This window comes from Parasteatoda tepidariorum, chromosome 10 (genome assembly GCF_982258835.1).
Source record: "Parasteatoda tepidariorum strain Cologne lab strain chromosome 10, Ptep-v5.0, whole genome shotgun sequence".
Classification (NCBI taxonomy): domain Eukaryota; kingdom Metazoa; phylum Arthropoda; class Arachnida; order Araneae; family Theridiidae; genus Parasteatoda; species Parasteatoda tepidariorum.
Genome location: NC_141764.1, coordinates 91,518,597 through 91,532,790, shown reverse-complemented (window position 1 = coordinate 91,532,790; position 14,194 = coordinate 91,518,597). Strand labels below are relative to the sequence as shown.

Sequence of the window (14,194 nt, the reverse complement as noted above, 5' to 3'; positions counted from 1 at the left end):
TTACTTTGCCTAAATAGCATTTGCCATTCTATAGAATGCCTAGGTATTACATACAATGCCGCCTAGGGAAAGTTTGTGATACTTCTCATATTTCATACCTTGCCTAAAAACATGCGGCATTATATACAATGCCTAGGCATTCTATAGAATGCCGGCGTTTCATAATTTGCCGGTAGCATATAAATTAAATAAATTATTGATTTTATTTATTATATAAAATTATTAATTGATATAAATTACAAAAATTTTGTTATTTACTCCAATCTGTTCGGAGAATAATAATAATGAAAGAAATTTCCGCGTGTAAATCTGTAAGTAACTTTCAATTTAATGATCCGGTTTTCACATGCTAAAAGGCAAATTGTGAACCCGACATAAAATATTTGATATAAAGACTATTAGATATATTATTAAATATTAGATATATTATTAAATAAACGAATATTTGGAATTTTCGCTTCCCAATTATTATTATAATATTTTGTTTAATAATAGTGTATAATAATTAAATATACGAATATTTGGAATTTTCGCTTCCCAATTATTATTATAATATTTTGTTTAATAATAGTGTATAATAATTTAAAACCAAATGTTAATATAACAATGAATTTATATACATTAATCTTGTGAACTTGGTTTTTCGTCCCTTTTAATTATTTGGAAAGTAACACTCAGGAAGCAATATTTCTCTTTTTTTCAGATAGTAATGTTTTAGTTTTTCTTTCCCTCTAGCAATCAATTAAAACTGGATCTTCTTAGGGAAACTGAAAAACTCCAGTTTTTCATAATGGGCATAAAAACAATTTTATCCTTTTCTTCGATTATTTATTTATTGATCTCTTTTTTGTGACTACTTTCATAACCAGCTTAAGGATCGAACCCAAACTTTTGATAAGAATTCTGACTCGACCATATTTGTTTGATTGCTATTTTTAGGGTAAAAAATCTCAGATCATGGTGGGATTGTGTGTTTATTGAGGAAAAAAATATTATTTTGAGTTTGATTCTGTGATTTATTCATCATTTACACTAATCTATAATCATTAAATTTCAAAGAAAGTTGTACTAATTTTTTTTATCTCAAGAACGATTTCGTATTTTATCACTTAAAATTACATAGTTTCAAAAATTAAAATTTCTATTCTTTAAAATTCAAAATAAATTAAACCATTATTAAATAATATTTATAAAAAACATTTTATACCAATACATTTTTCTGCATGGATATATATTTTTGAATAAACTGATTTTATAGCTCAGTGCAAAGTTCTTAAGTACATAAAATAGTTTGGGAAACATGGTGAAATGTTCAAAAGTAAAATTAACGTTATTCTTTCAAAATTTCGATCGTTTTTTTGAAATTAAACTGTCTCCATCATCCAGATATTAATCAACTATCTCGGTCTATTTTTTGTAATTAAATATTTTCAAATTCAAAAACCCATATCCGTCGCTAAAACTATGTTTATTTTATGTGTTAATGTAAAAAAAGTGAGATAATGTCATAGACAGATACAGATACACAGAGACCGACAGATACAGGCGAGATAAATAGATAAAGAGAGAGAGAGAGAGAGAGAGACAGATATACACAGAGACAGACGGAGACCGACGGACAGAAACAGACAGGCAGAGATAGACAGCCAATCAGTTTGTGTCTGATTTCAAAATTTAAAACAAAAATGCACAGAGTAATTAGCATATGTAGGATTATGTTTTTAGAGTAGTGTTTCAACTTGAAGTCTACGCTCCAATGGCGAACAATTTAATTTTAAAGGAAAGATATTCAAAAATGGACATGTCTATAATTAAATATTGCCTTACAGTGACAATCAATTGTTATTCGAACTGAGTAAAAATTCAATATCAGTGACTTCTGTCTGACATGTTACCAGCCATGGTTTTATTGCATAGGCGCCGGTTATATAGTGATGGAGTTATGAAATTCCAATTTCTCATCTCTAAACCTGGGTAGTTAATAAAAATTGCATTCAATAAAAATCCGATCATTAATTCAAAAGTTATTCCGCTTGTTTTGCTAATTATGGAATGTGAATAAAAAGTATTTATAAGTTTACAATACGACTTCTTCAAATCTTCTTTCAATTTATAGAGTCGATTATCCAATCAATAAACAAAATTCTTTTAATGCATTTCATCTTTTTTCTCCTACCGAAATTACGCATTCAAACTGAAATGAAATATGATAAAAAAAAATACTCAAAATATTCATCGAGGCTTAAAACTTTCTCGAACCATTTTACCTCTGAATCTCCTTCATTATCTCCTCCTTCCCAAAAAGCCTTTAATGGTCCACCGGAGGCTACTACCCACCATGTCTTTCTTCCACAAAATAGATTATTAGTAATCGATACCACTATTGATATCGATTATCGCTTAGTATCTATTTTGCTTTTGCCCTCCTCTTCGCTTATAGTTCCACGTGCTATGAAGTCACGTCACATTAAGGGACTTGTGACTGCTGTTCTATTCTTTTGTAAGAGTTATGATTCCCGCTTTTTTCCACGAAAAAAACTGGTTTTTATGGTTGTTCGACGACTTGCAGCAGTGGAAAGAAAAGCGTTTTTGGTTGAAAGTGATGCTTTGTTGTAATGCGAGCGAAAGATGTTTTTTCCCGGATATAGGAGATGCATGATGTAAACAATTATATTTATAAATAATTAAATTAATGTCTGTTAATGTGTGGGATTTTTCGTAGAAACGCTCTGAATGTTTGTTTTTAAAATGCTTATCGAAAAATAAACTTATATATGACATTGATACAAAGTAGGATCAGAATAGTCTGGTTGTTAGGGCGTTGGGTCCATATCCAAGTGGTCGTGAGTTCGATTCCCGCCGGCTGAAGACTCCCTTGTACAAAATGGTGACTGGTGCACGCCAAATCTGTCGGGATCACAAAGTACTCCAAGTTCCCATAACAAATCAATTCCTTCGAGGGTACTGTATAGGAGATTGATTACTCTCTGGTTCTGGTAAAATTTATGATCAGCGAATGCATGGTGTGTGCAGTGGATGCATGGCACGCATATCAAACGGGTTGACGTAGGTGATTGGCAGAAGTCGATTTCTTGGCCATAGATGGCACCACTGGAAAACAAGAAGAATCGCACCCAGTTGCTTTAATATAGACTTGTTAGTATTGACAAGTGGCATAAGACAACAACAACAAACACAAATTACTATTTCAATGGGGAAAATATGCTAGAGAATTACAATCTTGTTTCAACACAGAGCTAAAGAGAAATTGAATTACATTTTAAAAAATTTTGTAACGGGTTAGGCTAAAAAGTGGTATATATGCCAAATTTAAATCTAGAATTGTTTTTCCGTGATAGCGAAGGCAAGTTAAAAAGTATCAAAACCATTTTGATTACCTGATTAAATTATAAAGCAATGTTTAATTTGGCTTTCCACTACATTTTAGATTTATGTAACAATTATTTTGTTCCCAGTTCCTGCTTAGCTGCAAAAGATGTTAAAAAATAATTTATCAAACTTTAGTAACCGTTTTGTTTCATTTTACTCATATTTACAAGAAACTCCCTATGTTCGTATTCATTAGCCTTCTTAACAAAGGGATTTGAAACATTTCTATTATGGTGGCCAATTATAGCACATTAGATTTTAACCAAGCATAACACATGAAATTTTAACCACTTAAGTGTATGAAATGTTATAATGCACCAAATTATTATTTATTTAATATTACAGTACATGTAGCATAAAACACGGACGAAATTCGTTTTAGCCACATTATTGTTCGTTAGCGTTATTAGAATATTCACTTTGAAACATATATTTTTATAAGAATTACTGCTGGCTTAAATAAAGAACGTTATACATGAGCAGTCGTACGAAGTATTTTAAGTACATATTATTACAATTAAAGCAATTTGTTATTTTAAAGTGCTGCAATAATCATACTAATACTTTCACTTTTAATAAAATATATAAATTCATATGTATTTAGTTTTAATGTTACCCCAATTTAACATTATTGCATTTTATTTTTTAGTAACTAATGAATGCAAGACAAATAACGGAGGATGCAGTCATTTGTGTCTAATGGCCCCAAAGCCAGCTGGATTTGCGTGTAAATGTCCCACTGGAATATTGCTTCAAAGTGATAAAAAGACTTGCGCAAAAGGTAAAAATATATTCCTTTTATATTTATTTAAAAGTACAGTGACATTCAAGTGCTATGGTAACCTTAACCTAGGGGTGCATAATCTGCTGCCCACTGACTGTAATGCGCGTCCTACTGGTTCTTCCGAATTTCAATGATTTTTTTCCTTCAGAAAATAAAAAAAAAAATTTAATATTGAGATTCACATTTGAGTCATCACATTTTAATGCACTCAATTTGCATTGATTCTAATGTAAATCTATGTTGCTTCTCGATAGCTATTTCATTGGTTGTTGCTACAAAATTAAACATGGTTTTAAAAGATCCAATATTTTTTATACGATATTACAATACGCGAATTTCAAATTAGCGTAATTTTTGCTGATGTCATCATAAATCCGAGTGATAATTCTTTTTTTTCTATTTATAATTACCTATTACCATATGGTTTTTAAGATTCCGATACATTTATTACGATTTGTGAGTTAAAAATTGCCCATAGAATTTATTACTTTCTGACATTCTTTATTTGTCATAAATCTGAATGATTTCTTAAGGGCAGTTATTGCTACGCTTTACCACGTGAGTTGAAATTCCAGTATTTTTATTACGATATTATTACGACACGCGAGTTTCAAATCACACATTTATATAATCACTTTGCATTCTATTTCTTGAAAAAGGTAACATTAATAATTGGTATGGCAATATGAGGCACCATCGCACCATCTATATTTAAAATTTCTACAGACATTAAAAAGTATCAAAAATAAATTTTAACTTCCTAACTAAGTTTTTATTTATATAATAATAAAAATTATTCTAAATAAGTACTTAGCGTATAACTAACTAATCAACACTATTTAAATTATAATTTAAGGTAACCTGTATGACGAATCTAAATAAATGCTGTTCAACACTATTAAAATTATTACTTGAGGTAGCCTAACAACTTGAATGATAACTATAATGTTACCAATAACCTAGTTTATGGTAGTAAATAAGAGTGTATAGAGATTATCTTATAAGTAATTGAAAAGGCAGAATTTCAATTTATATGCAATAATTACAGGCTATGGATTAAATTCCTTTTTTCCACTTCCTTTTCAAACAGTTTAACTATTTTTTCTTTGTCGAGATTTTAGGGATAGGGAGCTACATTTGCTTTTAAAAGGTATGAAAGCATTTGTTTTTTAAAACGAAGTTAAAATAATTGCGTTTTCTTTTCAGAGTGAAACCGAATTGCGAAACCAAATCTTATGTAGACTCCTATTAAATAAATAAAGGAAAACTGGAAAAAACAATTTTGAACCTTCCTAATCTTGATTTATTTAAATTAATAATAATAGTAAAAATTAAAAATTTTAGTCTCTTTTAATTACAGTTGTTTCTAGGTATATTTATTTAAAACTAGAACGAGAGTTTATGAAAATGGTTTGTTTAAAAAAATTAATATGCATACCAAAATCCATATAAAATGATTTGCTTAAAAAAATTAATATGCATACCAAAATCCATATAAAATGATTTGCTTAAAAAAATTAATATGCATACCAAAATCCATATAAAATGATTTGCTTAAAAAAATTAATATGCATACCAAAATCCATATAAAATGATTTGCTTAAAAAAATTAATATGCATACCAAGATGCATGTGCATAACCCTTCAACGATACTAAATGATATCAAAATACATCTTTTGGCAGTTTGGATAGTGATTAGAGGACAGAAATAGCTCAATCATTTTACTAAACATCAAATGTCGCAATTTAAATTTATATAAAATGATATTATAAAGTAAAGCAAACAAATAAATAATGACAGCTTATTACCCTTTTTTTCCATGCGTAATTTAATATCATGCATAAACTATTTTTATAAATTTAATTTCAAGTTAAATTTTCATTTAGGAATGATTAAGTTAACATATTAAATCATTGAAAAAAATTCAACCAATAAAAAAAAAGATGCAAGCTCTAACAAGAAAAGTGTCTTACTATTAGGCTTAACGCTTATGAAAAAATGAATATCTAATACCAAAACATTTCATTGAAAAAAATTCGAAGTTTTTATACTTTTAGTAGAAACATCATTATTTAGGAAAATTAAAGCGTTAAAACCATTTTCATGCGTTTATTAATTACTTCTTTTTTAAAGAAGCATTTTTCTACTTCATCTCCTCAAAAACTCTTCTCTTAATAAGGTTTTATGGTTCTACTTTTCGTGCTTGATGGCTATACGCTTCTTTTGAAGCGTTTTTGTTGAAGGAAAAAAAAATGATAAATAGCGTTGATGTTGATGGAAAAACTATTGATTTTTTTTAATCCTTTTTTTAAAAATAGAAATTCAAATAATTTGCAAGATGAAAAATATGAGAAATATTTTCGTGTCAGTATGTTGCATTAATCTATGAAAGATTCTAAAATTTAAATTCCACTAATAAAATTATTTTTTATTAAACATTTTTCAAAATTTGATTATTTTTATTTGAAGTTAAGGAATAAATTCTTGACTAGTCCATTTGAATAACAAAAATTCTGTAACTTATACTTTAACCTTTACAAAATGTATAAATAACTCCACTCAACAGATAAACGGAACTTTTCAGAACAAATGGTTAAATAACAATTTGTTTAAGTGCTATTTTACTATATTCAAACAAAGCAGTCAAATAACCATTTATTCTAACTGTTAACTGTAAGAAAAACTGCTTCACCAAATATGAAATTTCTTTCACCTAACATGATTAAAAAGGAGAAAAAAATGATCTCACTAACCAAGTTAGCCTAATAATGCAACTTAGTTCCTTGCAACTGCGCACATATTATAGTCGAGAGAGTTAATATGTCAATCTCTTCACCGACAGAGCGGGAGTTCGAATCCCAGCGTTGGCATCATAATATTTTCTCCTTCCCCTTCAACACACGTAGAGTTTCCAGTGTCCTGCCCTTCCAGTTTGTGATCTGCACTCTCCAATGCAAATTACATTACAAAAAGCCTACCTCCAATATCCAATTAAATTCTTTTTTTATGGATTTGAAACCATGCTAGTTGTAAATGGCTAAAAAACTGCATAGTTTTGTATTCGTCGTTTTATAACCATACTAGTTGTAAAAGGTGTCACAACCGCACAGGAAAAAATGGTATTTACATTAAACTTTGTGGTTAATTGGATGGGTTGACTCCTACCGGTTATTTTACCATAGATTTAGAATGAAAATTCTAACAGTACAGTTATACTCAATTTATATGATTTATCAGGGTTGGGTTAAAGCATGATTAAGCCTGAGAGCTAATGTATGACTTTGGGTCCTACCTTTACCAAATTATCCAAAGCCTATCTATGTTCAGAAATATTGAAATAACTTATGAAATTTGGTTCCAATTAAACTTATTTCAAAAAATTTTAAAAAAAGGAAGAGTTTTTTAAACAAGAATTACATTAAGTTTTAATATTTGATTAAACGTCTATGTCAGCAAAAATACCCCGTAAGAACTATTAAACATGGAAATTTTAAAAATTAAAAAAAAAATTAATTTTTTTACTATTACTAAATTTGTTATAATTTTGTCAACGGAGATCCCAGGTAATTTTAAGCTTTTTGTAAGTGAATAGAGAAACTTAGAAAAACCAAAAACTTGTCACTAAAAACAAAAGAACGAAATAGAAAAAAGGGAGATTAGTGAGAGACAGAGATATAAATTGTTTATCTCTTTCGCGAATTTTAAATTTGTAAATATGTAAAACCTTTATTGATTATAAAGAAAAATTGTTAGATATTACGCTTAAAATTATCTAATAGTTTTTTTAGAAAGTAACAAAAATCAATTTTACCTTCATAATTTTTATAGATTCCTTAAAAAACATAGGGGCCTCACACTACAGTCCCGGTAGACCCTCTTAATCCAGCTTTGTGAATTATGTTTTACAATTAATCAATTTATTATTCATATGAATTTATTTATTATTCATGGCTTTCAGAAAAAAATATATTAGCAGTTTTATTGTGTTTTCTAGAGTTTTAATAATTAATTTCTTTATTATTCATAAGAATTCATATATTCTTAACAGTTTTTTAGGAAAAAATATATTCGCAGTCTTATTGTGTTTTCTAGAATTTTAATAAATGGAATTTGAAAAATTAAAAAATCCGGCTGTTCGGAAATGTCACCAGCATTTAACATCGCGCAAGGGCTATTTTCAAAAGTCCTCAACATTTTATAATATGCATGATATTTTTTTTGTCCCCTATGTTATTATTTTATGGATCCTTAGACTGTCTAGAAAACAACTATATGTCTTCATTATTCAACTCTTACTGCAAACTGCCTGAAATAAATCAAGCTAATTGAGTAATGATTGGTGTATTTTTCAATTAACTTAAAATATAAATTTCATTTAAAAAATCCTAAAAAGCAGCAAAATGAATAAAAAGTATTGGAGAGTCCTAAATTAGATTGAAGCGTTATTCTGAAATGTACGCGGCTACTTACATAGGACCTGACTATTCAAGTAGCCTACGATTAATGCTACGAAATTAATGGTCATGAGTGTAAGGGAAAGAGAATAAAGCGTTCGCCTCCGAATAAGGTGATCCAGGTTCGATTCCCAGTGGTGGATGCGAATTCCACTTTTGGCTCACGCCGATCACACTGCTAACTTGGCTAATCATGGCTTAGAATCTCCTTACCGTCGGGCTTACCGTGAGAGGTTTTCGTTGTTTTCCTCTCCACGTAACGAAAATGCGGGTTTGTTTCATCAGAATGTTCTCCCCAAAGGCTAGTTTTCCCGAATGCTGGAGCCAGGAGTTCCTTTGTTATCTGGGTCGGGTTCACAATTACAATACTATGGATTTAAGCGTTGAACGTTGAAGACTCATTATTGGGTTGACAGCTCAATGCCTGCTATAAAGCAAAACAGAAAAAAGCTGTATTGGCGTGGTGAAGCTTCTTAAAACAAATAACTTTCACCTTGCAATGTAGTGTCACTGTGAAGTGATCTTCTCTGATCAGCCACTCTAACTTGTTTAGAGGAGGAGAGGGGTTAATCTGAAAACGCCGTAAAGCGTCTTTTGCGAGATTGACTAGGTAACAGCTGCCTGCAGAAGTGCTGTGAATATTCCAATACCTACGTGACTCATCCTGTCACCGATAAGACAAGAGGAAGAGACCTGATGACCACCTGCTGCCCTTATAGTGACAGGTGGTTGATTATTTAAAAAGTTTATTGTAAAATTTTCAAATCAATGACTATTTGTTTAGAATTTTTCACTTTTACAAATGTTCAATTTTGATGAAAATTTATCATTCTGTCAGTTAATTAAAAAATCGTAAAGAAACTGCAAAACTAAAAAATACAATTATAGTTGAGTATTTCCTTAAAAATGCACGAAATTTTTATGAAACCTCATGTTGTGTAAAATGCATTAAATAAGTTTTATATTTAACAAACTCAAAGCTCATTCGACATAATGTATAAACACTAATCAATCTCAAAATGTGTTTAAGGAAGTAAAACTTAACTTAGAAATATTGTAAAAGAAAGAAAAAAGAAATACTATTGAATAAAATTCATTTTTAGGTCAAATCACTCAATGAAAAGTTTTAAATAAATGTAGATCATAACTTTAAAATCAAATTCACCAAACCAAAAACTGAATAAAGTATTTATTCCATTAAATTTAAAACTTCATAACGTAATTACAATTAACATAATTAAGTTATGGTTTCTCGAATAAATATAAATTGGTTTTAAGTAAATTACAAACTGTTTGTAAAATATAGCATTCTTGACAAGAGCTTAAAATTCAAATTTCACGGTAGAAGAGAATTCAAAAGGGGGTAATTATTAGAGCAATTCAACAATTGTTCTCGAACTTTGCTGGACGACAATGTTTATCTACATGGAATTCATTAATTGAATATCTGCAAATTAATTATTGTTATGTAAAGTAGCGAATTGTTTAGAAGTGTCAAACAATGTAATTGAGAAACTCATTTGTATGCTTCAAATGTTAGTTATACTCAAATTAAAATTGATAATGCATCTTCATTTATTGTGTTCAAATCATATTCACAAAATTTAATATATTTTAGTGATATTAATAATTTAAATATAAATATTAAGAAGCAAATGAAATTATTTAAATTAGATAGTCATGTTTTAAGCAATATGTTTTTATTTTTACCTACAGAAAAACTAATAAGGAAGCTCTTAAATTTTTTGGTTTTGTGCCTTTTGAATATAATATTCGTCAAAACTTTCCTTCTTTTCCATGTAGCAAAAATAATGGTATAAAAACTCTTTCGTATTCAGTTATATTACTTTTGGTAAGGGGAGACTTATTTTGATAAGAGGAGATACATTTTTGGTTGAAATGATGATCGTTTAAAGAAAAATCCAGCTTCTTTATACTGCCTTATGACATTAAATAAAGATAAATGAAAATTGTGCTGGGCACAATTACTAATTCATAAGATACTTAATAAGTGGAATTTGTGTCGTGAGCAGTTAAAATACATTTTCATGATACAATTCATGATGTGAATAAATAAATTCTTTATGACATAAGAAAATGATGTGAAAGAACTGTTTTGTGGGAAATGGTATTATATGAATAGTTACTTGTATTGGTTATAGCGATATTCAACACATTTTTGCTTAAAAAAGTCGCAATTTCTTTTTGTTATACAAATATGATGCCTACAGATTTGTTTGACAAATACTAGTATTTACTTTTAAAGAAGTTCAGCCCTGTTAATATACGTTTGAAATACTTTCAAATGCCTTGAAGTACTCTATTGCAAACTGCGAAAAAATTTGCATCGTAATTCATCATAATTTGGTTATTTTGAATTACAAGATTATTCAAGATTGCTGCCATACTAAGTTTTGCACTGGACCAGGATTTATTGAAAAATTGTTGTGAATTGGTTGATTAGCATCATTGAATTTAACACATAAATAATATTTCATCAAGTTTTAATAATATTAATTAAAGAGCTCCATTTCTTTAATAGCTCAGCTTAATATTTTTTGAATATTATTTTTTTTAAAACTGGGCTTCAGAAAAAAAAGTAGAAATATTATCTTAATAATATTATCTTAATAAGAATATGAAATAAAAAGCATTTATTCGGTTAAATTTACTTTCCGGCGTTGTATTTTTTGTTAAATATCTAGCAAAAGGAACTAGAATTTAGAAGAAATTTTCCTATAAACCATTACCATATGAACGGAAAAATTACCAAAGTGTTTGATGAATATTTTTAATGAATATTAATGCTGTATTTACTAACCAGGCATATTTTTTTCACCAGAGATTTTTCCTCATTAAAATTTTAATTTTTGAAAATTTTCTTCATTTTAGAAATTTTGTATGCATCAAAGATATTAGTATCTGGGGATAACTAGTCGCCATTTTTCCCTCAATGTAATCTGGTTCCGAGAAAATTCACATTCTTTTTATTAGCATTAAAAGTACTTAATTTGTATTAAATTAACGATGCTTTACAATTTCTTAACTAACCCGTTCTTCAAATCTCATATCACTTTTATGATAGTGACACTAACTCTCCAATTTATTACCATGTGGTGCTGTAAGCATTTTCCTTTTCTTGCGTTTAGCCACTTTACCAAACCTGAACACATGTGATAACTAATTTCGCTGTAATTGTTTGAAAGTTAAAAGATGGGTCACGGATTTTAGAAGGCATCTTGTATAATTAAAATGAATAAACTAATAGTAGTATTGACAGGAAAATTTTAAAAGACATGGAAATAAATAAAGTATAAGATAAAAGAATAAAAAAATCGTTTCTGCTTCGGATATGGAATGGAAACCTCCGATAATATATTCATCAAAATGTATAAATATTTCTCTGAACTCTATCTTTGGAATGTTACTTTGCGATACATTTTTATCTCAAATAGCATCCGAAAAGCATTTTTACTTAGCAATATCACTAATTAAAGGAGATAATTACCAAATTCTTCGTAACAATTTAAAATTCTTTACATATTAAAAATAAAAACCTTTTAAATCCATTAAAAGCTTCAGCCGTTTTGATTAATATACATGATATTCTTAAGAGCAGAAGAAGTTTTGAGAAAAGTTCTCAACTTTCTATCGACTCGAGTTTATTGGTTTCCCAGGAACTTTTATTATTTGTGCATTTTTCAGGGATGAAGAATTTCCTGATCATGGCGAAAAGAACAGATATTCGAAAAATATCCCTGGATGTCCCGTACACGGCAGATGTTGTTCTCCCCATAAGTAATTTGCATAACGTCATTGCCTTGGATGTCGACACGAAAGGAGGTAGGTTTTATCCATTTTTTTTTCTTTTTGATAAACAGTATTATTATTATTATTGGAGTTAAGTACTTATCTTTATAATAATTTATTTTTCTTAATAAAAAACTTGATGTATTTCGCATTATAAAATTCTAGTATTTGCTTAAACGATTTACTTAAAAAGATTTACGACTTTAAAGATTTACTTAAATGAAACATCTATTAAACTTGGTTAATTATTATCCGATATAAATGAAGTTTCCGTAATTTAAATATGGAAAAAAAATGAAGAAAATTGGTGCAATGAATATACGGTAATTTTCTGTTAGTCAGGCAAAAAGAAATTCAATTGCATTTTGCTGTTGTTTCATTGATATTTTGCGCGTTTAGAAAGGTAAGCAAATATAAAAAAATATCAAAAAGAAAGTTGACTGAGGTCTACATTTTTTAGCGATGTTTCGTTGGAGACAGACTATACTTTAAAAGGAATTTTTTTTAATCTTCTTCTCAATTAGCAAAATCAATTTTTTAAAATTTGCAAAATCAAAAGCTTAACTCTTTGTATGTGAATGGCTGATGGCAGTCAACGAGGCAGGTTTTAATTAATTAACAAATAAATATGGAATCATAAGTTATTCCAAGACAACTGGAACGAAGAACATATTTTGAAATGCTTTTTTTTCGGTGATATAACGGGCCACAATTTCTGTCGTCAGGATACCAAGTGAATCAGGAAAGCGAAACACGTAGGGGAGAAAACAAAGAAAAGAAAAAAAAATGAATTGTTAACGGAAAAAATAGAAAGAAAAATCAAAAGAAGCACCTTTGTTAGTGGCGGTGGTGGTCAACGAGGCCCAGATCTTCCACAGAATAGATTTCCAAGTGGAGCACGGAATAGGACAAAACTCTGATCATTTACTTGAGAAGATGTGTTTATATGAATAAGATTATACTCGAGGGTTTAACGATTCAGGATGGAAAAATCAAACGAAACTCCATTGTTAGTGGCGGTGGTGTTCACCGAGGCCCAGATCAGCCACAGAATAGATTTCCAAGTGGAGCACGGAAAAGGACAAAACTCTGATCATTTACTTGAGAATATGTGTTTATATGAATAAGATTATACTCGAGGGTTTAACGATTTAGGATGGAAAAATCAAATGAAACTCCATTGCTAGAGGCGGTGGTGGTCACCGAGGCCCAGATCTGGCATAGAATAGATTTCCAAGTAAACCACGGAATAGGACAAAACTCTGATCATTTACTTGAGAATATGTGCTTATATGAATAACATTATACTCAAGGGCTTCACTATTTAGGATGGAAAAATCAAAATAAGCACCTTTGTTAGAGGCGTGGGTGGTTACCGAGGCCCTGATCAGTCACAGAATAGATTTCCAAGTAAAGCACGGAATAGGACAAAACTCTGATCATTTACTTGAGAATATGTGCTTATATGAATAACATTATACTCGAGGGTTTAACGATTTAGGATGGAAAAATCAAATGAAACTCCATTGCTAGTGGCGGTGGTGTTCACCGAGGCCCAGATCTGGCAAAGAATAGATTTCCAAGTAAACCACGGAATAGGACAAAACTCTGATCATTTACTTCAGAATATGTGTTTATATGAATAAGATTATACTCGAGGGTTTAACGATTTAGGATGGAAAAATCAAATGAAACTCCATTGCTAGTGGCGGTGGTGGTCACCGAGGCCCAGATCTGGCATAGAATAGATTTCC

At 29.5% G+C, this 14,194-nt stretch overlaps 1 protein-coding gene across 1 annotated transcript in view; it reads left to right on the top strand.

Annotated features, from left to right (window-relative positions):
- The window catches only part of LOC122271649 (low-density lipoprotein receptor-related protein 4), a 463,426-nt gene that overhangs the window by 362,246 nt on the left and 86,986 nt on the right, over positions 1–14,194 (top strand). Inside the window, exons 20-21 of the mRNA XM_043053650.3 lie at positions 4,040–4,171; positions 12,336–12,473. Of these exons, the coding sequence (XP_042909584.2) occupies positions 4,040–4,171; positions 12,336–12,473 (270 nt within the window). The remainder of the gene's footprint in view (positions 1–4,039; positions 4,172–12,335; positions 12,474–14,194) is intronic.